The sequence below is a fragment of the Ascaphus truei genome, chromosome 13 (genome assembly GCF_040206685.1).
Source record: "Ascaphus truei isolate aAscTru1 chromosome 13, aAscTru1.hap1, whole genome shotgun sequence".
In the NCBI taxonomy this organism is placed as follows: Eukaryota; Metazoa; Chordata; class Amphibia; order Anura; family Ascaphidae; genus Ascaphus; species Ascaphus truei.
This window is the reverse complement of record NC_134495.1, coordinates 38,954,300-38,981,698: the sequence shown is the minus strand read 5'-3', so window position 1 is coordinate 38,981,698 and position 27,399 is coordinate 38,954,300. Positions and strand designations below refer to the sequence as shown.

At 42.2% G+C, this 27,399-nt stretch overlaps 1 protein-coding gene across 2 annotated transcripts in view; it reads right to left on the bottom strand.

The window, feature by feature from the left end:
• The window catches only part of LOC142465247 (uncharacterized), a 72,653-nt gene that overhangs the window by 21,160 nt on the left and 24,094 nt on the right, over positions 1-27,399 (bottom strand). Inside the window, exons 2-4 of one of the 2 annotated variants that reach the window (XM_075569246.1) lie at positions 6,709-6,905; positions 5,836-6,039; positions 5,522-5,645 (exon numbers count right to left, since the gene is read on the bottom strand). In XM_075569246.1, coding sequence (XP_075425361.1) covers positions 5,522-5,645; positions 5,836-6,039; positions 6,709-6,789 — 409 coding nt within the window. In that variant the 5' untranslated portion in view covers positions 6,790-6,905. Of the gene's footprint in view, positions 1-5,521; positions 5,646-5,835; positions 6,040-6,708; positions 6,926-27,399 lie in introns of those variants that run through there. The other variant, XM_075569245.1, reaches the window with a different exon arrangement.

Here is a 27,399-nt window from a genome sequence, read left to right as displayed (position 1 = left end):
TGGCAGCTGATCCCATTCCGCAGCACGGCTCTCTCTCTCTCTCATCCAGATGAAGCCTCCGTGACCCGTAAGACCCGGACCGGAGCCATGGGTGTGTCTGTGGTGTTGAAATAAAGAATCTCTTTGTGTGTTGTGTCTTTAAATTACTTGGTGCTGTGACCGCCTTCAGGATCCTACCCCTTTAAGTCCTTGATTGATTAAGTGATTTCACTTAGCCGCCGTTGCCTTCCTGACTCGTGCAGAGACTCTCACATCAATCCAGGACGGCTCCGGCGAAGGTTCTTCCTCTTTAGCTCTGTGGGTAGTACTTGTTTTTATCCCCAAATTCTTTAGGAATTCTTCTTCTTCCTCTAGCTCCTTCATGGTGTTAGCAGCTCCATTCTTAATCACCAGAAGTCTAAAAGGGAATACACGTTCACTCCATTTTCTCGTAGGCTTCTTGTAATAGGCAGTAGCTTGCGCCTTTTGGCTAGTGTTAAGGGGGACAAATCTTGGTATATTTGCAAGTTTATTCCTTCATATTTTACATAAGGCATCTTTTGTCTTAAAATAGTGAAACCATAGAATTATGTCACGGGGAGGCTCTCCTGTCTGTGGCTTGCTCTGCAAGGCCCTGTGGCAACGATCTAGGCCCAACTCTGCCTCGGTTTTCTCAGGCAGCATAGTGTTCAGCCATTTTGAGACAAAGTCTTCTGGCTCTGTGACTGACTCTCGGACTCCTCTAATACGAATATTGTTTCTCCTATCCGTATTTTCAGAGTCTTCCTGCCTTTCCGCCAGCTCGTAGACCTGCTCTTTCAGGTGTGACAAACGCCCCTCTTTTGTAGCGCTGACGTCTGTCTGGGTTCTTCCCGACACAGTCTTCTAGGGTTAATTATACAACAAACAGGATCATGCAAAGTATTACGTTGCTTAACTCAGACTTCTGCCTGCTTTATTTTCATCCAAATAAGGGACTACAGCTTTAACATGTGTAGGCAGGAGGCACTCAGACATTTAACCTTCAGCGGTTTACTCATATCAGTGTTATAGCATTTCACACAGTGTCACTTAAGAAATAAAAACCAAATCATATAAAGAAATCCTATCCCTTTCAGGGATCTAACTACACATCAGAATCAGTCTCTAACTGCTGCTGGGCCAACTAACCTGGTTCCCCCAGTTTAAAACAATGCCCTCTTATTAAGGGTCACCAGATAAAGCATAGTCTTTTAGATACAGCAATAAAGATTTGTTTGTCTTATCTGTTCGTGGTGGGAACTCGGTCCCAAGTGTCTAGGCAAATCCTCTGGTACTGTGATACTTGGAGGGGCCGTCCACCCCGAACTGGGTTCAGTGGAGCAGCGACACACCCAGCCCCCAGGCTCTAAGGAGAGAGACTGAAATGCAAATCTCTCTGCTCTAAATACCTGTGCATGTGATTAAAAGAGCAGGTGAGGGAGAACTAGAGCCATTGTAATCTGTGGTCTGGATTTTCCATCCAGCCGCCTGAGTTAATGGAATGGATCATTTTTAACTATTTCTGCACTTTCTGACCTAAAACGGGGCAGAAAGCTGCCTAACATCTTTGGACTATGTCACACAGGTAATTTGTCCGTTTCTCATTTTTTTGCAGTGCCTTGATAGTTGTGTCCAGCTTTTGTCCCAGGGTATCTGTTCTCTGCCCTATGCTGGCAATGTCCTTCCTAAGTTCCTTCATTTCTCCGTGAAAGAATGCCTTTATGTCCCCCATAAATCTCATCATGTCACTTTTAGTGACCATCTGGCATAGCAGGTCAACGTTTTGGTCCATGACGAATCGTTTTCGGAATCTGATCCCCCGCTATATGCCTGATCCTCCGCTTCATCTTTGCGCTTCAAACCCTTTTTTTAAAGTAATCTTTCAAATTCGGGCATGTCCGTTTCTTCTGTGCCCTCATTGTCATCTTTATATATTCGATTGGGGAATCTTCTGTTTTGAGGTGTTTTCATGTTTTATTTTATAGGGGGTTATAGCGGAGCACATAAGCTAGCCCTCCATACCCTTAGCCGTTGCGAATACGCCTCCGGTCAGAAACTTTTTTAATGAATTAATGTCAATACAAGAACTTCTATCCCTGCAGTTGGGATTTTGTCTAGGTTGGAAATATTGCCTGGTGGGGGAAGCATTCCCAGCTGCCTGAGCAGCTGCCCAGAAGTGGGTCCAGATATGATCAAGCCAAACTTTTATTTATACTATTCCTTGACCTTACTTATTCTATGTGGGGGGTAAGCTGACCTCCTCCAGCCCCCTCGCAGTGCACTGGGATCTGGGGGAGGGTGATTGTATTATTTTTTTATTAATTTATGTGGGGTTGGAGATGTGAAGATGAGCGGACAGTCCGACTAGAATTATTCTTTTTTTAGCTGCAGTGTCTGGATGGTATTCACAGTTTTGGAACTGCTCAGGGACACACATCTTGGGGCATGGGAACGTCCCGTGTGGACATACGCATTGTCTTGCTTTGTAAACCCTTGTGCATCTGCTTGGGAGATTACTACTACTGCTTCCGGACTACCGAGTTATTACTATGTTGTGCAGGGGGACCAGCAGGCTCTCGCTCCTCGGCGATGCTACATTGGAGCACCTGCACAAGGTGGCTGTACCTCCTTGACAAGAGTCTACTCACAGCGTACCCTTCAGCCGGCGGCCACCCCACACAGCAGAGCGAGGTCAGGTGGCTCCCCATCTCCTACTAACCCCTCACCTCTGCAGGTCTGCATCTCTGGCTGTCCGCCGCTGCCTCCGGCCGAATCAGTCCTGCTCGGCACCGGCGGCCATTTTAATCCACCGCAGCATTTCTCGTCCCTTCTGCTACCAACCCAGACCGTGTCCGGGCTCCGGCCGGTGCCCCTGCTTCGCCTCTGCCCACAGGGGACACCTCCAATCGCCAATGGAACTCCTCCCAGCTCAGTTGAGGGCCGTATCACCCAGGAAGCGCACTCCTCCGTTCCGGCGCTTTCACAACGGATCCATGGGGAGAAAATGGCCACCTCACTCCACGCCTTAGGTCCCGCGTATCAGCCACAGGTAGGAAAGTTTTTATACTGGTGGGAGACGTTCTTGGGATTATCAACAGGCCCGTCTTTTTATGGTGACAAGTAAGGGATCACAGTAGCTTGCAGGGCTGTGAAGCACAGTGGTCCGGCAGGAAAGCAGCGTATCAGAGGCCAGAATGCTTTCTGTAGGCCTTCTCCCCACCTGCCACACCAGACTCGTCAGCCCCTGACCGGCCCCTCTCACAGAACTGTTTTACACCCCAGCTGTGCACTCAATGCGATGGTTGATGTGTTTCTGCAATTGTAAGACTGCACGTGGTGGTGTTGGCGATGTCTGTCAGGCCTCTCCCGTTCCGTTGATCTTGCATAGATTATTATAAAAAAAGATATTGGCGTGTAGCCTATATAATCGTCTCGAAAAAAATTCTATTTATAACAAGATTTGGCTACAGATTTATAAGAATGGCAGTGGATTTAATTTCTCTTACTTCACTTTTTATTATATAGATATTTTCTTAAAATCTATTGATTGTATGTATGTATGTATTTATATAGCACCATTAATATACATAGCGCTTCACAGTAGTAATACACATGACAATCATATAAATAGCAAATAATACAAAAAAAATCATGGGATTAAGTGCTTAAGATTTAAAAATTAACATTTAGGAAGAGGGGTCCCTGCTCCGAAGAGCTTACAATCAAAATAGGTTTTGATAACTGGCAGGTTCTAGTTCTTACTGGAACACAATGGGTTAAAATAGCCGAGTTAAAAATAAAAGTCCCAGATGTATAACTGACCCTCAGAAATGGTACCCTGGGGCAAACATCAAATACCAGGAACCAGAGTAAATAACAAGCAGAATGGATGTCCTGACTCCTTGTGGTGGGGATCAGATAAGAATATATACTGTGAGAGAACCCCTGACAATGCATGTGTGTGCTGTAAATGCCACTGGAGTTACACCTTTCAGAAACCTACTATGATAGGAAATCATATTGATATTGTTTTGTTTTGTTTTGCAGACATAAATGGGTAATTAATAGAATTTCAATCCCTCCTTTTTCATCTTATTCCCATACATGCAACAGTGGTAAAAGGTACCCGTGTTTGGTATGTGGAACGACTCCAGGAGCCGTGGGAGGATGAAAAGGACGAGGAGCAGGAAGAGAGCAGCGGAGTTGTTAGGGGGCTGAGCAGTTTCCTTCATTCTGAATAACTGCATTACCAAGCAGCAGCCAACAGGAGGCAGCACCAGGAGCATGAACCTTCACTCTACCTCAGGCTCTCTTGGATATAACACCTGAGTCCCGCCTAAAGCGGCCCCCTAACGGGGGGTCTCCAATACGCCTTATCTGCTCCTGTCCGCCAAGTCAGCATGGACAGGGTTAACATCATGAGGAAGAGAGAGACACAACATCAAAGACCTGGACTTCGTCAGCCCCTCCCTTATAGATTGTAAGCTCCTTGGGGCAGTGTCCTCCTTACAAACTGTAACAATGTATGTTTATATGTTTGTTATTTTCATCCTCCAACCTTATTGTACAGCGCTACGGAATATGTTGTCACGTCATCTCCTGTGTGTCTCTGTTTGTGTGTATCTCTTCTACTGTGTATGAGTCTTTTCACCTGTGTGTGTGTGTGGCGGGGGGGGGGGTCTGTCCTATGTGTATCTGTTCTTCCAAGTGTGTGTTTCTGTCCTGTGTGTATCTGTCTATATCTGTTCTCGCATGTGTGGTTGTGTATGTATATATTTTCTTGTGCGTGCATGTGAATGTGTGTCATGGATGTATCTGTTCAAGTGTGTGTATCTGACCTGTGGTCTAGGTCTGTGTATGTGTTCTCCACTGTATATACCCTCCGTTGTGTGTGTGTGTATATCTGTCCTGTTTGGGTATCTGTTCTCATCTGTGTGTGCCAGTTCTTCTATGTTGTGTATCTATTCTGTGTGTACCTGTTCTCTTGTATGTATTTGTTCTCCAGAAATGTGCGTTTCTGTTCGGTGTATCGGACCTGTGTTGTATGTATGTGTGTCTTATGTGTATCGGTTCTCAACTGTGTGTGTATCTGTTAATAAGTGTGTGTCCCCCGTGTGTATCTTTCCTCCTATATTGTCCTGTGTGTATCTAATTTGTATCTAATTTCCTGTCCTATGTGAATCTGTTATCATGTGGAGTGTGTGTGTGTGTGTGTGTGTGTGTGTATCTGTATTGTGTGTGTCTCTCTTTACTGTGTGTAGTGTGTGTGTGTGTGTGTGTGCAATTGTAAAGGCTTCGGTAACTTAGCATTATGAATACGGAGCCTTGAGAGAAAAATATATCTCTAAAATATCCCGTCCTGAGTGACAGAGATGAGCCTCTGGTTGCCCGGCTCTGTAACTTGTTTCTTGTTCCAGATATAAACCTCCCAACAAAAACACAAAGTGTAACTTGAGCTCCTGTTTGCTGGATCCAAACATGACTGACATCTCTATTAGAATAACAGAACATCTCCTCTTACCCAGTGAGCTGAGGTTCTGCTGATTCTCCATCATCACGTCCTTGTAACGCTCCTTGCGTCCTTCTAAATACTCCCACTCCTCCATGGAGAAATACACAGCAACATCATCACACTTTATAGGTACCTGAAACACAGAGGATCCCCCACTCAGTATCCAGACATAATAACTGGTTCTGTAAGAATCTTTTCCTTATAGAAAGACAGGTGAGCAAGGCAGAGAGGAAAATACAGATACATAGAACAGAGTTTGCTCAAGAAAAGGCTGAATGAAGACAGAAAGGTGGTAATATCTAACGTTGCCCAGCAGCCCTCACCTCTCCAGTCAGCAGGTGAGTGATGATGTTGGTGTGTTCCAGGATCTTCTCAGACATCAGCTTCTCATCATTGTTTCTCTCATGTATGAGACAGTTAGTTGGATTCTCCATGATGGGTGCCTGGGTCCTGCAGAATATTTCTGGCACACAGGGACTGCTGCTGTCTGTGACATGCTCCCCGTGCTTCTTCACAACAATATAATCCTATATATAGAGAGACAGTAATAAATATCCATGTGCAGAGTAAGAGACACAGTTGATATGTCTCATGTTCCTGCAGATTGGTTGCTTTGCAGTAAGAGGGACACGTCTCTTGTTAACAGCTCTATACTCAATCTATTCAGTGCTCTCCCCACCGATTCTGTCTATTGCATCACTGACATGTCTGTGCCAAACTCACTGACTCCCCTGTGCCTATATGAGCACAAAGATCATGGACTGTACAGATATTACACTAAAGTGTATGTAATCCTCACAGGACTTCTGAATGTGGATATTACAAAATAATGTAGCACAGACACAAAACATTCATGTTATAATATATTTAGGGGGCCAAAGTCCCCCCTCTGCACAAACATGTCTCTTCCTGGATCCAAGTAGTTTCTATCACTGGGTCAGTCCCCTCTGCCAAACTCCATCCTTCTCTGATCCTATCAGACTCTGTGCTCTCCTGCTGCCCGATCGTGTCCTTATGTGGTCGTGGGCTCTCCATATGACCAAACATCTTGCCTGCCCTTGGGTTCTTGCTTTCTCTAATTACATGAGTCCCTGGTATTGCTTCTCAAGTACGTCCCATATTAACGCTCTGCCGGTCCCTGCTGTAGTTAAGGAGATACGAGTGGTGTCATTATGACTTTCTCCAGCAGCCCTCACCTCTCCAGTCAGCAGGTAGATAATCTCCAGGGTGTGATTCAAGATCCTCTCAGTCACCTGCTTCTTGTCTTTATTCATCATCGGTGAGATATTCAGAAGCAACAAGAATGGTCTCTGTTGCTTGTGGAAGAGTTTCACAATATGGTGACCTCTGCAGTTAGTGATATATATTATACTTCCTTCACAGTAATATCATCCTACACATGGGGGAGAGAGAGCTGCTGTATGTCAGTGTTACAGTGTGTCTGTGTATTACAATAGCTGTGTGTGTCAGTGTTACAGTGTGTCTGTGTATTACAATAGCTGCTGTGTGTCAGTGTTAGGGTGTGTCTGTGTATTACAATAGCTGCTGTATGTCAGTGTTACAGTGTGTCTGTGTATTACAATAGCTGCTGTATGTCAGTGTTACAGTGTGCCTGTGTATTACAATAGCTGCTGTATGTCAGTGTTACAGTGTGTCTGTGTATTACAATAGCTGTGTGTGTCAGTGTTACAGTGTGTCTGTGTATTACAATACCTGCTATATGTCAGTGTTACAGTGTGCCTGTGTATTACAATAGCTGCTGTATGTCAGTGTTACAGTGTGTCTGTGTATTACAATAGCTGCTGTATGCCAGTGTTACAGTGTGTCTGTGTATTACAATAGCTGCTGTATGTCAGTGTTACAGTGTGTCTGTGTATTACAATAGCTGTGTGTGTCAGTGTTACAGTGTGTCTGTGTATTACAATAGCTGCTGTGTGTCAGTGTTAGGGTGTGTCTGTGTATTACAATAGCTGCTGTATGTCAGTGTTACAGTGTGTCTGTGTATTACAATAGCTGCTGTATGTCAGTGTTACAGTGTGCCTGTGTATTACAATAGCTGCTGTATGTCAGTGTTACAGTGTGTCTGTGTATTACAATAGCTGCTGTATGTCAGTGTTACAGTGTGTCTGTGTATTACAATAGCTGTGTGTGTCAGTGTTACAGTGTGTCTGTGTATTACAATAGCTGCTGTGTGTCAGTGTTAGGGTGTGTCTGTGTATTACAATAGCTGCTGTATGTCAGTGTTACAGTGTGTCTGTGTATTACAATAGCTGCTGTATGTCAGTGTTACAGTGTGCCTGTGTATTACAATAGCTGCTGTATGTCAGTGTTACAGTGTGTCTGTGTATTACAATAGCTGTGTGTGTCAGTGTTACAGTGTGTCTGTGTATTACAATACCTGCTATATGTCAGTGTTACAGTGTGCCTGTGTATTACAATAGCTGCTGTATGTCAGTGTTACAGTGTGTCTGTGTATTACAATAGCTGCTGTATGTCAGTGTTACAGTGTGTCTGTGTATTACAATAGCTGCTGTATGTCAGTGTTACAGTGTGTCTGTGTATTACAATAGCTCCTGTTTGTCAGTGTTACAGTGTGTCTGTGTATTACAATAGCTGCTGTATGTCAGTGTTACAGTGTGTGTCTGTGTATTACAATAGCTGTGTGTGTCAGTGTCACAGTGTGTGTCTGTGTATTACAAAAGCTGCTGTATGTCAGTGTTACAGTGTGTGTGTGTGTGTGTGTGTGTGTGTGTGTGTGTGTGTGTGTGTGTGTGTGTATTACAATAGCTGCTGTATGTCAGTGTTACAGTGTGTGTCTGTGTATTACAATAGCTGTGTGTGTCAGTGTCACAGTGTGTGTCTGTGTATTACAATAGCTGCTGTATGTCAGTGTTACAGTGTGTGTGTGTGTGTGTGTGTGTGTGTGTGTGTGTGTGTGTGTGTGTGTGTGTGTATTACAATAGCTGCTGTATGTCAGTGTTACTGTGTGTGTGTGTGTGTGTGTGTGTGTGTGTGTGTGTGTGTGTGTGTGTGTGTGTGTGTGTGTGTGTGTGTGTGTGTGTGTGTGTGTGTGTGTGTGTGTGTGTGTGACAATAGCTGCTGTATGTCAGTGTTACAGTGTGTGTGTGTGTGTGTGTGTGTGTGTGTGTGTGTGTGTGTGTGTGTGTGTGTGTGTGTGTGTGTGTGTGTATTACAATTGCTGCTGTGTCAGTGTTACAGTGTGTCTGTATATTACAATAGCTGCTGTATGTCAGTGTTACGGTGTGTCGGTGTATTACAATAGCTGCTGTATGTCAGTGTTACAGTGTGTCTGTGTATTACAATAGCTGCTGTATGTCAGTGTTACAGTGTGTGTGTATTACAATAGCTGCTGTATGTCAGTGTTACAGTGTGTCTGTGTATTACAATAGCTGCTGTATGTCAGTGTTACAGTGTGCCTGTGTAATACATTAGCTGCTGTATGTCAGTGTTACAGTGTGTGTGTGTGTATTACAATAGCTGCTGTATGTCAGTGTTACAGTGTGTCTGTGTATTACAAAAGCTGCTGTATGTCAGTGTTACAGTGTGCCTGTGTATTACAGTAGCTGTGTGTGTCAGTGTTACTGTGTGTCTGTGTAATACATTAGCTGCTGTATGTCAGTGTTACAGTGTGTGTCTGTGTATTACAATAGCTGCTGTATGTCAGTGTTACAGTGTGTCTGTGTATTACAATAGCTGTGTGTGTCAGTGTTACAGTGTCTGTGTATTACAATAGCTGTGTATGTAAGTGTTACTGTGTGCCCGTGTATTACAATAGCTGCTGTATGTCAGTATGACAGTGTGTCTGTGTATTACAATAGCTGCTGTGTGTCAGTGTTACAGTGTGTCTGTGTATTACAATAGCTGCTGTATGTCAGTGTTACAGTGTCTGTGTATTACAATAGCTGCTGTATGTCAGTGTGTGTGTGTGTGTGTGTGTGTGTGTGTGTGTGTGTATTACAATAGCTGCTGTATGTCAGTGTGTGTGTGTGTGTGTGTGTGTGTGTGTGTGTGTGTGTGTGTGTGTGTGTGTGTGTGTGTGTGTGTGTGTGTGTGTGTGTGTGTGTGTGTGTGTGTGTATTACAATAGCTGCTGTATGTCAGTGTTACAGTGTGTCTGTGTATTACAATAGCTGCTGTATGGTAGTGTTACAGTGTGTCTGTGTATTACAATAGCTGCTGTATGTCAGTGTTACAGTGTGTGTCTGTGTATTACAATAGCTGCTGTATGTCAGTGTTACAGTGTGTCTGTATTACAATAGCTGCTGTGTGTCAGTGTTAGTGTGTCTGTGTATTACAATAGCTGCTGTATGTCAGTGTTACGGTGTGTCTGTGTATTACAAAAGCTGCTGTATGTCAGTGTTACAGTGTGTCTGTGTATTACAGTAGCTGCTGTATGTCAGTGTTACAGTGTGTCTGTGTATTACAATAGCTGCTGTATGTCAGTGTTACAGTGTGTCTGTGTATTAAAGAAGCTGCTTTATGTCAGTGTTACAGTGTGTCTGTGTATTACAATAGCTGCTGTGTCAGTGTTACAGTGTGTCTGTGTATTACAATAGCTGTGTGTGTCAGTGTTACAGTGTGTGTCTGTGTATTACAATAGCTGCTGTATGTCAGTGTTACAGTGTGCCTGTGTATTACAGTAGCTGTGTGTGTCAGTGTTACTGTGTGTCTGTGTAATACATTAGCTGATGTATGTCAGTGTTACAGTGTGTGTCTGTGTATTACAATAGCTGCTGTATGTCAGTGTTACAGTGTGCCTGTGTATTACAGTAGCTGTATGTGTCAGTGTTACAGTGTGTCTGTGTATTACAATAGCTGTGTATGTCAGTGTTACAGTGTGTGCCTGTGTATTACAGTAGCTGCTGTATATCAGTGTTACAGTGTGTCTGTGTATTACAATAGCTGCTGTATGTCAATGTACACAGTGTGTATTACAATAGCTGCTGTGTGTCAGTGTTACAGTGTGCCTGTGTATTACAGTAGCTGCTGTATATCAGTGTTACAGTGTGTCTGTGTATTACAATAGCTGCAGTATGTCAGTGTCACAGTGTGTGTCTGTGTATTACAATAGCTGCTGTATGTCAGTGTTACAGTGTGTGTGTGTGTGTGTGTGTGTGTGTGTGTGTGTGTGTGTGTGTGTGTGTGTGTGTGTGTGTGTGTGTTACAATAGCTGCTGTATGTCAGTGTTACAGTGTGTGTGTGTGTGTGTGTGTGTGTGTGTGTGTGTGTGTGTGTGTGTGTGTGTGTGTGTGTGTGTGTGTGTGTTACAATACCTGCTATATGTCAGTGTTACAGTGTCTGTGTATTACAATAGCTGCTGTATGTCAGTGTTACAGTGTGTCTGTGTATTACAATAGCTGCTGTTTGTCAGTGTTACAGTGTGTCTGTGTATTACAATAGCTGCTGTATGTAAGTGTTACAGTGTGTGTCTGTGTATTACAATAGCTGTGTGTGTCAGTGTCACAGTGTGTGTCTGTGTATTACAATAGCTGCTGTATGTCAGTGTTACAGTGTGTGTGTGTGTGTGTGTGTGTGTGTGTGTGTGTGTGTGTGTGTGTGTGTGTGTGTGTGTGTGTGTGTGTGTGTGTGTGTGTGTATTACAATAGCTGCTGTATGTCAGTGTGTGTGTGTGTGTGTGTGTGTGTGTGTGTGTGTGTGTGTGTGTGTGTGTGTGTGTGTGTGTGTGTGTGTGTGTGTGTGTTACAATACCTGCTATATGTCAGTGTTACAGTGTCTGTGTATTACAATAGCTGCTGTATGTCAGTGTTACAGTGTGTCTGTGTATTACAATAGCTGCTGTTTGTCAGTGTTACAGTGTGTCTGTGTATTACAATAGCTGCTGTATGTAAGTGTTACAGTGTGTGTCTGTGTATTACAATAGCTGTGTGTGTCAGTGTCACAGTGTGTGTCTGTGTATTACAATAGCTGCTGTATGTCAGTGTTACAGTGTGTGTGTGTGTGTGTGTGTGTGTGTGTGTGTGTGTGTGTGTGTGTGTGTGTGTATTACAATAGCTGCTGTATGTCAGTGTGTGTGTGTGTGTGTGTGTGTGTGTGTGTGTGTGTGTGTGTGTGTGTGTGTGTGTGTGTGTGTGTGTGTGTGTGTGTGTGTGTGTTACAATAGCTGCTGTATGTCAGTGTTACAGTGTGTCTGTGTATTACAATAGCTGCTGTATGTCGGTGTTACAGTGTGTCTGTGTATTACAATAGCTGCTGTATGTCAGTGTTACAGTGTGTGTCTGTGTATTACAATAGCTGTGTGTGTCAGTGTCACAGTGTGTGTCTGTGTATTACAATAGCTGCTGTATGTCAGTGTTACAGTGTGTGTGTGTGTGTGTGTGTGTGTATTACAATAGCTGCTGTATGTCAGTGTTACTGTGTGTGTGTGTGTGTGTGTGTGTGTGTGTGTGTGTGTGTGTGTGTGTGTGTGTGTGTGTGTGTGTGTGTGTGTGTGTGTGACAATAGCTGCTGTATGTCAGTGTTACAGTGTGTGTGTGTGTGTGTGTGTGTCTGTGTATTACAATTGCTGCTGTGTCAGTGTTACAGTGTGTCTGTATATTACAATAGCTGCTGTATGTCAGTGTTACGGTGTGTCGGTGTATTACAATAGCTGCTGTATGTCAGTGTTACAGTGTGTCTGTGTATTACAATAGCTGCTGTATGTCAGTGTTACAGTGTGTGTGTATTACAATAGCTGCTGTATGTCAGTGTTACAGTGTGTCTGTGTATTACAATAGCTGCTGTATGTCAGTGTTACAGTGTGCCTGTGTAATACATTAGCTGCTGTATGTCAGTGTTACAGTGTGTGTGTGTGTATTACAATAGCTGCTGTATGTCAGTGTTACAGTGTGTCTGTGTATTACAAAAGCTGCTGTATGTCAGTGTTACAGTGTGCCTGTGTATTACAGTAGCTGTGTGTGTCAGTGTTACTGTGTGTCTGTGTAATACATTAGCTGCTGTATGTCAGTGTTACAGTGTGTGTCTGTGTATTACAATAGCTGCTGTATGTCAGTGTTACAGTGTGTCTGTGTATTACAATAGCTGTGTGTGTCAGTGTTACAGTGTCTGTGTATTACAATAGCTGTGTATGTAAGTGTTACTGTGTGCCCGTGTATTACAATAGCTGCTGTATGTCAGTATGACAGTGTGTCTGTGTATTACAATAGCTGCTGTGTGTCAGTGTTACAGTGTGTCTGTGTATTACAATAGCTGCTGTATGTCAGTGTTACAGTGTCTGTGTATTACAATAGCTGCTGTATGTCAGTGTGTGTGTGTGTGTGTGTGTGTGTGTGTGTATTACAATAGCTGCTGTATGTCAGTGTGTGTGTGTGTGTGTGTGTGTGTGTGTGTGTGTGTGTGTGTGTGTGTGTGTGTGTGTGTGTGTGTGTGTGTGTGTGTGTGTGTGTGTGTATTACAATAGCTGCTGTATGTCAGTGTTACAGTGTGTCTGTGTATTACAATAGCTGCTGTATGGTAGTGTTACAGTGTGTCTGTGTATTACAATAGCTGCTGTATGTCAGTGTTACAGTGTGTGTCTGTGTATTACAATAGCTGCTGTATGTCAGTGTTACAGTGTGTCTGTATTACAATAGCTGCTGTGTGTCAGTGTTAGTGTGTCTGTGTATTACAATAGCTGCTGTATGTCAGTGTTACGGTGTGTCTGTGTATTACAAAAGCTGCTGTATGTCAGTGTTACAGTGTGTCTGTGTATTACAGTAGCTGCTGTATGTCAGTGTTACAGTGTGTCTGTGTATTACAATAGCTGCTGTATGTCAGTGTTACAGTGTGTCTGTGTATTAAAGAAGCTGCTTTATGTCAGTGTTACAGTGTGTCTGTGTATTACAATAGCTGCTGTGTCAGTGTTACAGTGTGTCTGTGTATTACAATAGCTGTGTGTGTCAGTGTTACAGTGTGTGTCTGTGTATTACAATAGCTGCTGTATGTCAGTGTTACAGTGTGCCTGTGTATTACAGTAGCTGTGTGTGTCAGTGTTACTGTGTGTCTGTGTAATACATTAGCTGATGTATGTCAGTGTTACAGTGTGTGTCTGTGTATTACAATAGCTGCTGTATGTCAGTGTTACAGTGTGCCTGTGTATTACAGTAGCTGTATGTGTCAGTGTTACAGTGTGTCTGTGTATTACAATAGCTGTGTATGTCAGTGTTACAGTGTGTGCCTGTGTATTACAGTAGCTGCTGTATATCAGTGTTACAGTGTGTCTGTGTATTACAATAGCTGCTGTATGTCAATGTACACAGTGTGTATTACAATAGCTGCTGTGTGTCAGTGTTACAGTGTGCCTGTGTATTACAGTAGCTGCTGTATATCAGTGTTACAGTGTGTCTGTGTATTACAATAGCTGCAGTATGTCAGTGTCACAGTGTGTGTCTGTGTATTACAATAGCTGCTGTATGTCAGTGTTACAGTGTGTGTGTGTGTGTGTGTGTGTGTGTGTGTGTGTGTGTGTGTGTGTGTGTGTGTGTGTGTGTGTGTGTGTGTGTGTGTTACAATAGCTGCTGTATGTCAGTGTTACAGTGTGTGTGTGTGTGTGTGTGTGTGTGTGTGTGTGTGTGTGTGTGTGTGTGTGTGTGTGTGTGTGTGTGTGTGTGTGTGTGTGTGTGTGTGTGTGTTACAATACCTGCTATATGTCAGTGTTACAGTGTCTGTGTATTACAATAGCTGCTGTATGTCAGTGTTACAGTGTGTCTGTGTATTACAATAGCTGCTGTTTGTCAGTGTTACAGTGTGTCTGTGTATTACAATAGCTGCTGTATGTAAGTGTTACAGTGTGTGTCTGTGTATTACAATAGCTGTGTGTGTCAGTGTCACAGTGTGTGTCTGTGTATTACAATAGCTGCTGTATGTCAGTGTTACAGTGTGTGTGTGTGTGTGTGTGTGTGTGTGTGTGTGTGTGTGTGTGTGTGTGTGTGTGTGTGTATTACAATAGCTGCTGTATGTCAGTGTGTGTGTGTGTGTGTGTGTGTGTGTGTGTGTGTGTGTGTGTGTGTGTGTGTGTGTGTGTGTGTGTGTGTGTGTTACAATACCTGCTATATGTCAGTGTTACAGTGTCTGTGTATTACAATAGCTGCTGTATGTCAGTGTTACAGTGTGTCTGTGTATTACAATAGCTGCTGTTTGTCAGTGTTACAGTGTGTCTGTGTATTACAATAGCTGCTGTATGTAAGTGTTACAGTGTGTGTCTGTGTATTACAATAGCTGTGTGTGTCAGTGTCACAGTGTGTGTCTGTGTATTACAATAGCTGCTGTATGTCAGTGTTACAGTGTGTGTGTGTGTGTGTGTGTGTGTGTGTGTGTGTGTGTGTGTGTGTGTGTGTGTGTGTATTACAATAGCTGCTGTATGTCAGTGTGTGTGTGTGTGTGTGTGTGTGTGTGTGTGTGTGTGTGTGTGTGTGTGTGTGTGTGTGTGTGTGTGTGTGTTACAATAGCTGCTGTATGTCAGTGTTACAGTGTGTCTGTGTATTACAATAGCTGCTGTATGTCGGTGTTACAGTGTGTCTGTGTATTACAATAGCTGCTGTATGTCAGTGTTACAGTGTGTGTCTGTGTATTACAATAGCTGTGTGTGTCAGTGTCACAGTGTGTGTCTGTGTATTACAATAGCTGCTGTATGTCAGTGTTACAGTGTGTGTGTGTGTGTGTGTGTGTATTACAATAGCTGCTGTATGTCAGTGTTACTGTGTGTGTGTGTGTGTGTGTGTGTGTGTGTGTGTGTGTGTGTGTGTGTGTGTGTGTGTGTGTGTGTGTGTGTGTGTGTGTGTGTGTGTGTGTGTGTGTGTGTGTGTGTGTGTGACAATAGCTGCTGTATGTCAGTGTTACAGTGTGTGTGTGTGTGTGTGTGTCTGTGTATTACAATTGCTGCTGTGTCAGTGTTACAGTGTGTCTGTATATTACAATAGCTGCTGTATGTCAGTGTTACGGTGTGTCTGTGTATTACAATAGCTGCTGTATGTCAGTGTTACAGTGTGTCTGTGTATTACAATAGCTGCTGTATGTCAGTGTTACAGTGTGTCTGTGTATTACAATAGCTGCTGTATGTCAGTGTTACAGTGTGTCTGTGTATTACAATAGCTGCTGTATGTCAGTGTTACAGTGTGTGTGTATTACAATAGCTGCTGTGTCAGTGTTGCAGTGTGTCTGTGTATTACAATAGCTGCTGTATGTCAGTGTTACAGTGTGTCTGTGTATTACAATAGCTGCTGTATGTCAGTGTTACAGTGTGTCTGTGTATTACAAAAGCTGCTGTATGTCAGTGTTACAGTGTGCCTGTGTAATACAATAGCTGCTGTATGTCAGTGTTACAGTGTGTCTGTGTATTACAAAAGCTGCTGTATGTCAGTGTTACAGTGTGCCTGTGTATTACAGTAGCTGTGTGTGTCTGTGTAATACATTAGCTGCTGTATGTCAGTGTTACAGTGTGTGTCTGTGTATTACAATAGCTGCTGTATGTCAGTGTTACTGTGTGCCCGTGTATTACAATAGCTGCTGTATGTCAGTATGACAGTGTGTCTGTGTATTACAATAGCTGCTGTGTGTCAGTGTTACAGTGTGTCTGTGTATTACAATAGCTGCTGTATGTCAGTGTTACAGTGTCTGTGTATTACAATAGCTGCTGTATGTCAGTGTGTGTGTGTGTGTGTGTGTGTGTGTGTGTATTACAATAGCTGCTGTATGTCAGTGTTACAGTGTGTGTGTGTGTGTGTGTGTGTGTGTGTGTGTGTGTGTGTGTGTGTGTGTGTGTGTGTGTGTGTGTGTGTGTGTGTATTACAATAGCTGCTGTATGTCAGTGTTACAGTGTGTCTGTATTACAATAGCTGCTGTGTGTCAGTGTTAGTGTCTGTGTATTACAATAGCTGCTGTATGTCAGTGTTACGGTGTGTCTGTGTATTACAAAAGCTGCTGTATGTCAGTGTTACGGTGTGTGTGTATTACAGTAGCTGCTGTATGTCAGTGTTACAGTGTGTCTGTGTATTACAATAGCTGCTGTATGTCAGTGTTACAGTGTGTCTGTGTATTAAAGAAGCTGCTTTATGTCAGTGTTACAGTGTGTCTGTGTATTACAGTAGCTGCTGTATGTCAGTGTTACAGTGTGTCTGTGTATTACAATAGCTGCTGTATGTCAGTGTTACAGTGTGTCTGTGTATTAAAGAAGCTGCTTTATGTCAGTGTTACAGTGTGTCTGTGTATTACAATAGCTGCTGTATGTCAGTGTTAATGTGTGTCTGTGTATTACAATAGCTGCTGTGTCAGTGTTACAGTGTGTCTGTGTATTACAATAGCTGTGTGTGTCAGTGTTACAGTGTGTGTCTGTGTATTACAATAGCTGCTGTATGTCAGTGTTACAGTGTGCCTGTGTATTACAGTAGCTGTGTGTGTCAGTGTTACTGTGTGTCTATGTAATACATTAGCTGATGTATGTCAGTGTTACAGTGTGTCTGTGTATTACAATAGCTGCTGTATGTCAGTGTTACAGTGTGCCTGTGTATTACAGTAGCTGTATGTGTCAGTGTTACAGTGTGTCTGTGTATTACAATAGCTGTGTATGTCAGTGTTACAGTGTGCCTGTGTATTACAGTAGCTGCTGTATATCAGTGTTACAGTGTGTCTGTGTATTACAATAGCTGCTGTATGTCAGTGTTACAGTGTGCCTGTGTATTACAGTAGCTGTATGTGTCAGTGTTACAGTGTGTCTGTGTATTACAATAGCTGTGTATGTCAGTGTTACAGTGTGCCTGTGTATTACAGTAGCTGCTGTATATCAGTGTTACAGTGTGTCTGTGTATTACAATAGCTGCTGTATGTCAGTGTTACAGTGTGCCTGTGTATTACAATAGCTGTGTGTGTCAGTGTTACAGTGTGCCTGTCTATTACAATAGCTGTGTGTGTCAGTGTTACAGTGTGCCTGTGTATTAAAATAGCTGTGTGTGTCAGTGTTACAGCGTCTCTGTGTATTACAATAGCTGCTGTATGTCAGTGTTACAGTGTGCCTGTGTACTACAATAGCTGTGTATGTCAGTGTTACAGTGTGCCTGTGTACTACAATAGCTGTGTATGTCAGTGTTACAGTGTGCCTGTGTATTACAATAGCTGTGTGTGTCAGTGTTACAGTGTGCCTGTGTACTACAATAGCTGTGTGTGTCAGTGTTACAGTGTCTGTGTATTACAATAGCTGTGTGTGTCAGTGTTACAGTGTCTGTGTATTACAATAGCTGTGTGTGTCAGTGTTACAGTGTGCCTGTGTATTACAATAGCTGCTGTATGTCAGTGTTACAGTGTGCCTGTGTATTACAATAGCTGCTGTATGTCAGTGTTACAGTGTGTCTGTGTATTACAATAGCTGTGTATGTCAGTGTTACAGTGTGTCTGTGTATATTACAATAGCTGCTATATGTCAGTGTTACAGTGTGCCGGTGTATTACAATAGCTGTGTATGTCAGTGTTACAGTGTGCCTGTATATTACAATAGCTGCTGTATGTCAGTGTTACAGTGTGTCTGTGTATTACAATAGCTGCTGTATGTCAGTGTTACAGTGTGTCTGTGTATTACAATAGCTGCTGTATGTCAGTGTTACAGTGTGTCTGTGTATTACAATAGCTGCTGTATGTCAGTGTGACAGTGTGTTTGTGTATTACAATAGCTGCTGTATGTCAGTGTTACAGTGTCTGTGTATTACAATAGCTGCTGTATGTCAGTGTTACAGTGTGTGCCTGTGTATTACAATAGCTGCTGTATGTCAGTGTGACAGTGTGTCTGTGTATTACAATAGCTGCTGTATGTCAGTGTTACAGTGTGTCTGTGTATTACAATAGCTGCTGTATGTCAGTGTTACAGTGTGTGCCTGTGTATTACAATAGCTGTGTATGTCAGTGTTACAGTTTCTGTGTATTACAATAGCTGCTATATGTCAGTGTTACAGTGTGCCTGTGTATTACAGTAGCTGTGTATGTCAGTGTTACAGCGTGCCTGTGTATTACAATAGCTGCTGTATGTCAGTGTTACAGTGTGTCTGTGTATTACAATAGCTGTGTATGTCAGTGTTACAGCGTGCCTGTGTATTACAATAGCTGCTGTATGTCAGTGTTACAGTGTGTCTGTGTATTACAATAGCTGCTATATGTCAGTGTTACAGTGTGTCTGTGTATATTACAATAGCTGCTATATGTCAGTGTTACAGTGTGCCGGTGTATTACAATAGCTGTGTATGTCAGTGTTACAGTGTGCCTGTATATTACAATAGCTGCTGTATGTCAGTGTTACAGTGTGTCTGTGTATTACAATAGCTGCTGTATGTCAGTGTTAGTGTGTCTGTGTATTACAATAGCTGCTGTATGTCAGTGTTACAGTGTGTCTGTGTATTACAATAGCTGCTGTATGTCAGTGTGACAGTGTGTTTGTGTATTACAATAGCTGCTGTATGTCAGTGTTACAGTGTCTGTGTATTACAATAGCTGCTGTATGTCAGTGTTACAGTGTGTGCCTGTGTATTACAATAGCTGCTGTATGTCAGTGTGACAGTGTGTCTGTGTATTACAATAGCTGCTGTATGTCAGTGTTACAGTGTGTCTGTGTATTACAATAGCTGCTGTATGTCAGTGTTACAGTGTGTGCCTGTGTATTACAATAGCTGTGTATGTCAGTGTTACAGTTTCTGTGTATTACAATAGCTGCTGTATGTCAGTGTTACAGTGTGTCTGTGTATTACAATAGCTGCTGTATGTCAGTGTTACAGTGTGTCTGTGTATTACAATAGCTGCTGTATGTCAGTGTTACAGTGTGTGCCTGTGTATTACAATAGCTGCTGTATGTCAGTGTTACAGTGTGTCTGTGTATTACAATAGCTGCTGTATGTCAGTGTTAGTGTGTGTGTGTGTGTGTGTGTGTGTGTGTGTGTGTGTGTGTGTGTGTGTGTGTGTGTGTGTGTGTGTGTGTGTGTGTGTGTGTGTGTGTGTGTGTGTGTGTGTGTGTGTGTGTTACAATAGCTGCTGTATGTCAGTGTTACAGTGTGTGTGTGTGTGTGTGTGTGTGTGTGTGTGTGTGTGTCTGTGTATTACAATTGCTGCTGTGTCAGTGTTACAGTGTGTCTGTGTATTACAATAGCTGCTGTATGTCAGTGTTACAGTGTGTCTGTGTATTACAATAGCTGCTGTATGTCAGTGTTACAGTGTGTTTGTGTATTACAATAGCTGCTGTATGTCAGTGTTACAGTGTGTCTGTGTATTACAATAGCTGCTGTATGTCAGTGTTACAGTGTGTTTGTGTATTACAATAGCTGCTGTATGTCAGTGTTACAGTGTGTGTCTGTGTATTACAATAGCTGCTGTATGTCAGTGTTACAGTGTGTCTGTGTATTACAATAGCTGCTGTATGTCAGTGTTACAGTGTGTTTGTGTATTACAATAGCTGCTGTGTCAGTGTTACAGTGTGTCTGTGTATTACAATAGCTGCTGTATGTCAGTGGTACAGTGTGTCTGTGTATTACAATAGCTGCTGTATGTCAGTGTTACAGTGTGTCTGTGTATTACAATAGCTGCTGTATGTCAGTGTTACAGTGTGTCTGTGTATTACAATAGCTGCTGTATGTCAGTGTTACAGTGTGTCTGTGTATTACAAAAGCTGCTGTATGTCAGTGTTACAGTGTATCTGTGTATTACAATAGCTGCTGTATGTCAGTGTTACAGTGTGTGTCTGTGTATTACAATAGCTGCTGTATGTCAGTGTTACAGTGTGTCTGTGTATTACAATAGCTGCTGTATGTCAGTGTTACAGTGTGTCTGTGTATTACAAAAGCTGCTGTATGTCAGTGTTACAGTGTGCCTGTGTATTACAGTAGCTGTGAGTGTCAGTGTCACTGTGTGCCTGTGTATTACAGTAGCTGTGTGTGTCAGTGTTACTGTGTGTCTGTGTAATACATTAGCTGCTGTATGTCAGTGTTACAGTGTGTGTCTGTGTATTACAATAGCTGCTGTATGTCAGTGTTACAGTGTGTCTGTGTATTACAATAGATGTGTGTGACAGTGTTACAGTGTCTGTGTATTACAATAGCTGCTGTATATCAGTGTTACAGTGTGCCTGTGTATTACAATAGTTGCTGTATGTCAGTGTTACAGTGTGTGCCTGTGTATTACAATAGCTGCTGTATGTCAGTGTTACAGTGTCTGTGTATTATAATAGCTGCTGTATGTAAGTGTTACTGTGTGTGCCTGTGTATTACAATAGCTGCTGTATGTCAGTATGACAGTGTGTCTGTGTATTACAATAGCTGCTGTGTGTCAGTGTTACAGTGTGTCTGTGTATTACAATAGCTGCTGTATGTCAGTGTGTGTGTGTGTGTGTGTGTGTGTGTGTGTGTGTGTGTGTGTGTGTGTGTGTGTGTGTGTGTGTGTGTGTGTGTGTGTGTGTGTGTGTGTGTGTGTGTGTGTGTATTACAATAGCTGCTGTATCTCAGTTTTACAGTGTGTCTGTGTATTACAATAGCTGCTGTATGGTAGTGTTACAGTGTGTCTGTGTATTACAATAGCTGCTGTATGTCAGTGTTACAGTGTGTGTCTGTGTATTACAATAGCTGCTGTATGTCAGTGTTACAGTGTGTCTGTATTACAATAGCTGCTGTGTGTCAGTGTTAGTCTGTCTGTGTATTACAATAGCTGCTGTGTCAGTGTTACAGTGTGTCTGTGTATTACAATAGCTGTGTGTGTCAGTGTTACAGTGTCTGTGTATTACAATAGCTGCTTTATGTCAGTGTGACAGTGTGTGCCTGTGTATTACAATAGCTGCTGTATGTCAGTGTTACAGTGTGTGCCTGTGTATTACAATAGCTGCTGTATGTCAGTGTTACAGTGTGTCTGTGTATTACAATAGCTGTGTATGTCAGTGTTACAGTGTGCCGTGTACTACATTATCTGCTGTATGTCAGTGTTATAGTGTGTCTGTGTATTACAATAGCTGCTGTATGTCAGTCTTACAGTGTGTCTGTGTATTACAATAGCTGCTGTATGTCAGTGTTAGTGTGTCTGTGAATTACAATAGCTGCTGTATGGCAGTGTTACAGTGTGTGCCTGTGTATTACAATAGCTGTGTATGTCAGTGTTACAGTTTCTGTGTATTACAATAGCTGCTGTATGTCAGTGTGACAGTGTGTGTGTATTACAATAGCTGCTGTGTGTCAGTGTTACAGTGTGTCTGTGTATTACAATAGCTACTGTATGTCAGTGTTACAGTGTGTCTGTGTATTACAATAGCTGCTGTATGTCAGTGTTACAGTGTGTGCCTGTGTATTACAATAGCTGCTGTACGTCAGTGTTACAGTGTGTCTGTGTATTACAATAGCTGCTGTATGTCAGTGTTACAGTGTCTGTGTATTACAATAGCTGCTGTATGTCAGTGTTAGTGTGTGTCTGTGTATTACAATAGCTGTGTATGTCAGTGTTACAGTGTCTTTGTATTACAATAGCTGCTGTATGCCAGTGTGACAGTGTGTCTGTGTATTACAATAGCTGCTGTATGTCAGTGTTACAGTGTGTCTGTGTATTACAATAGCTGCTGTATGTTAGTGTTACAGTGTGTCTGTGTATTACAATAGCTGTGTATGTCAGTGTTACAGTGTTTCTATGTATTACAATAGCTGTGTGTGTCAGTGTGACAGTGTGTGACTGTGTATTACAATAGCTGTGTATGTCAGTGTTACAGTGTGTGCCTGTGTATTACAATAGCTGCTGTGTGTCAGTGTTACAGTGTGCCTGTGTATTACAGTAGCTGCTGTATGTCAGTGTTACAGTGTGTCTGTGTATTACAATAGCTGTGTATGTCATTGTTACAGTGTGTGCCTGTGTATTACAATAGCTGCTGTGTGTCAGTTTTACAGTGTGTCTGTGTATTACAGTAGCTGCTGTATATCAGTGTTACAGTGTGTCTGTGTATTACAATAGCTGCTGTATGTCAGTGTACAGTGTGTATTACAATAGCTGCTGTGTGTCAGTGTTACAGTGTGCCTGTGTATTACAGTAGCTGCTGTATATCAGTGTTACAGTGTGTCTGTGTATTACAATAGCTGCTGTATGTCAGTGTTAGTGTGTGTCTGTGTATTACAATAGCTGCTGTATGTCAGTGTGACAGTGTGTCTGTGTATTACAATAGCTGTGTGTGTCAGTGTTACAGCGTGCCTGTGTATTACAATAGCTGTGTGTGTCAGTGTTACAGCGTGTCTGTGTATTACAATAGCTGCTGTATGTCAGTGTTACAGTGTGCCTGTGTATTACAATAGCTGTGTATGTCAGTGTTACAGTGTGCCTGTGTATTACAATAGCTGTGTGTGTCAGTGTTAAAGCATGTCTGTGTATTACAATAGCTGCTGTATGTCAGTGTTACAGTGTGTCTGTGTATTACAATAGCTGTGTGTGTCAGTGTTACAGTGTGTGTGTGTATTACAATAGCTGTGTGTGTCAGTGTTACAGTGTCTGTGTATTACAATAACTGTGTATGTCAGTGTTACAGTGTCTGTGTATATTACAATAGCTGTGTGTGTCAGTGTTACAGTGTGTCTGTGTATTACAATAGCTGTGTGTGTCAGTGTTACAGCGTGTCTGTGTATTACAATAGCTGCTGTATGTCAGTGTTACAGTGTGTCTGTGTATTACAATAGCTGTGTGTGTCAGTGTTACAGTGTCTGTGTATTACAATAGCTGTGTGTGTCAGTGTTACAGTGTGTCTGTGTATATTACAATAGCTGTGTATGTCAGTGTTACAGTTTCTGTGTATTACAATAGCTGCTGTATGTCAGTGTTACAGTGTGTGCCTGTGTATTACAATAGCTGCTATATGTCAGTGTTACAGTGTGTCTGTGTATTACAATAGCTGCTGTATGTCAGTGTTACAGTGTGTGCCTGTGTATTACAATAGCTGTGTATGTCAGTGTTACAGTTTCTGTGTATTACAATAGCTGCTATATGTCAGTGTTACAGTGTGCCTGTGTATTACAGTAGCTGTGTATGTCAGTGTTACAGCGTGCCTGTGTATTACAATAGCTGCTGTATGTCAGTGTTACAGTGTGTCTGTGTATTACAATAGCTGTGTATGTCAGTGTTACAGCGTGCCTGTGTATTACAATAGCTGCTGTATGTCAGTGTTACAGTGTGTCTGTGTATTACAATAGCTGTGTATGTCAGTGTTACAGTGTGTATGTGTATATTACAATAGCTGCTATATGTCAGTGTTACAGTGTGCCGGTGTATTACAATAGCTGTGTATGTCAGTGTTACAGTGTGCCTGTATATTACAATAGCTGCTGTATGTCAGTGTTACAGTGTGTCTGTGTATTACAATAGCTGCTGTATGTCAGTGTTAGTGTGTCTGTGTATTACAATAGCTGCTGTACAGTATGTCAGTGTTACAGTGTGTCTGTGTATTACAATAGCTGCTGTATGTCAGTGTGACAGTGTGTTTGTGTATTACAATAGCTGCTGTATGTCAGTGTTACAGTGTCTGTGTATTACAATAGCTGCTGTATGTCAGTGTTACAGTGTGTGCCTGTGTATTACAATAGCTGCTGTATGTCAGTGTGACAGTGTGTCTGTGTATTACAATAGCTGCTGTATGTCAGTGTTACAGTGTGTCTGTGTATTACAATAGCTGCTGTATGTCAGTGTTACAGTGTGTGCCTGTGTATTACAATAGCTGTGTATGTCAGTGTTACAGTTTCTGTGTATTACAATAGCTGCTGTATGTCAGTGTTACAGTGTGTCTGTGTATTACAATAGCTGCTGTATGTCAGTGTTACAGTGTGTGCCTGTGTATTACAATAGCTGCTGTATGTCAGTGTTACAGTGTGTGCCTGTGTATTACAATAGCTGCTGTATGTCAGTGTTACAGTGTGTCTGTGTATTACAATAGCTGCTGTATGTCAGTGTTAGTGTGTGTGTGTGTGTGTGTGTGTGTGTGTGTGTGTGTGTGTGTGTGTGTGTGTGTGTGTGTGTGTGTGTGTGTTACAATAGCTGCTGTATGTCAGTGTTACAGTGTGTGTGTGTGTGTGTGTGTGTGTGTGTGTGTGTGTGTGTGTGTGTGTGTGTGTGTGTGTGTGTGTGTGTGTGTGTGTGTGTGTGTGTGTGTGTGTGTGTGTGTGTGTCTGTGTATTACAATTGCTGCTGTGTCAGTGTTACAGTGTGTCTGTGTATTACAATAGCTGCTGTATGTCAGTGTTACAGTGTGTCTGTGTATTACAATAGCTGCTGTATGTCAGTGTTACAGTGTGTTTGTGTATTACAATAGCTGCTGTATGTCAGTGTTACAGTGTGTCTGTGTATTACAATAGCTGCTGTATGTCAGTGTTACAGTGTGTTTGTGTATTACAATAGCTGCTGTATGTCAGTGTTACAGTGTGTGTCTGTGTATTACAATAGCTGCTGTATGTCAGTGTTACAGTGTGTCTGTGTATTACAATAGCTGCTGTATGTCAGTGTTACAGTGTGTTTGTGTATTACAATAGCTGCTGTGTCAGTGTTACAGTGTGTCTGTGTATTACAATAGCTGCTGTATGTCAGTGGTACAGTGTGTCTGTGTATTACAATAGCTGCTGTATGTCAGTGTTACAGTGTGTCTGTGTATTACAATAGCTGCTGTATGTCAGTGTTACAGTGTGTCTGTGTATTACAATAGCTGCTGTATGTCAGTGTTACAGTGTGTCTGTGTATTACAAAAGCTGCTGTATGTCAGTGTTACAGTGTATCTGTGTATTACAATAGCTGCTGTATGTCAGTGTTACAGTGTGTGTCTGTGTATTACAATAGCTGCTGTATGTCAGTGTTACAGTGTGTCTGTGTATTACAATAGCTGCTGTATGTCAGTGTTACAGTGTGTCTGTGTATTACAAAAGCTGCTGTATGTCAGTGTTACAGTGTGCCTGTGTATTACAGTAGCTGTGAGTGTCAGTGTCACTGTGTGCCTGTGTATTACAGTAGCTGTGTGTGTCAGTGTTACTGTGTGTCTGTGTAATACATTAGCTGCTGTATGTCAGTGTTACAGTGTGTGTCTGTGTATTACAATAGCTGCTGTATGTCAGTGTTACAGTGTGTCTGTGTATTACAATAGATGTGTGTGACAGTGTTACAGTGTCTGTGTATTACAATAGCTGCTGTATATCAGTGTTACAGTGTGCCTGTGTATTACAATAGTTGCTGTATGTCAGTGTTACAGTGTGTGCCTGTATATTACAATAGCTGCTGTATGTCAGTGTTACAGTGTCTGTGTATTATAATAGCTGCTGTATGTAAGTGTTACTGTGTGTGCCTGTGTATTACAATAGCTGCTGTATGTCAGTATGACAGTGTGTCTGTGTATTACAATAGCTGCTGTGTGTCAGTGTTACAGTGTGTCTGTGTATTACAATAGCTGCTGTATGTCAGTGTGTGTGTGTGTGTGTGTGTGTGTGTGTGTGTGTGTGTGTGTGTGTGTGTGTGTGTGTGTGTGTGTGTGTGTGTGTGTGTGTGTATTACAATAGCTGCTGTATCTCAGTTTTACAGTGTGTCTGTGTATTACAATAGCTGCTGTATGGTAGTGTTACAGTGTGTCTGTGTATTACAATAGCTGCTGTATGTCAGTGTTACAGTGTGTGTCTGTGTATTACAATAGCTGCTGTATGTCAGTGTTACAGTGTGTCTGTATTACAATAGCTGCTGTGTGTCAGTGTTAGTCTGTCTGTGTATTACAATAGCTGCTGTGTCAGTGTTACAGTGTGTCTGTGTATTACAATAGCTGTGTGTGTCAGTGTTACAGTGTCTGTGTATTACAATAGCTGCTTTATGTCAGTGTGACAGTGTGTGCCTGTGTATTACAATAGCTGCTGTATGTCAGTGTTACAGTGTGTGCCTGTGTATTACAATAGCTGCTGTATGTCAGTGTTACAGTGTGTCTGTGTATTACAATAGCTGTGTATGTCAGTGTTACAGTGTGCCGTGTACTACATTATCTGCTGTATGTCAGTGTTATAGTGTGTCTGTGTATTACAATAGCTGCTGTATGTCAGTCTTACAGTGTGTCTGTGTATTACAATAGCTGCTGTATGTCAGTGTTAGTGTGTCTGTGAATTACAATAGCTGCTGTATGGCAGTGTTACAGTGTGTGCCTGTGTATTACAATAGCTGTGTATGTCAGTGTTACAGTTTCTGTGTATTACAATAGCTGCTGTATGTCAGTGTGACAGTGTGTGTGTATTACAATAGCTGCTGTGTGTCAGTGTTACAGTGTGTCTGTGTATTACAATAGCTACTGTATGTCAGTGTTACAGTGTGTCTGTGTATTACAATAGCTGCTGTATGTCAGTGTTACAGTGTGTGCCTGTGTATTACAATAGCTGCTGTACGTCAGTGTTACAGTGTGTCTGTGTATTACAATAGCTGCTGTATGTCAGTGTTACAGTGTCTGTGTATTACAATAGCTGCTGTATGTCAGTGTTAGTGTGTGTCTGTGTATTACAATAGCTGTGTATGTCAGTGTTACAGTGTCTTTGTATTACAATAGCTGCTGTATGCCAGTGTGACAGTGTGTCTGTGTATTACAATAGCTGCTGTATGTCAGTGTTACAGTGTGTCTGTGTATTACAATAGCTGCTGTATGTTAGTGTTACAGTGTGTCTGTGTATTACAATAGCTGTGTATGTCAGTGTTACAGTGTTTCTATGTATTACAATAGCTGTGTGTGTCAGTGTGACAGTGTGTGACTGTGTATTACAATAGCTGTGTATGTCAGTGTTACAGTGTGTGCCTGTGTATTACAATAGCTGCTGTGTGTCAGTGTTACAGTGTGCCTGTGTATTACAGTAGCTGCTGTATGTCAGTGTTACAGTGTGTCTGTGTATTACAATA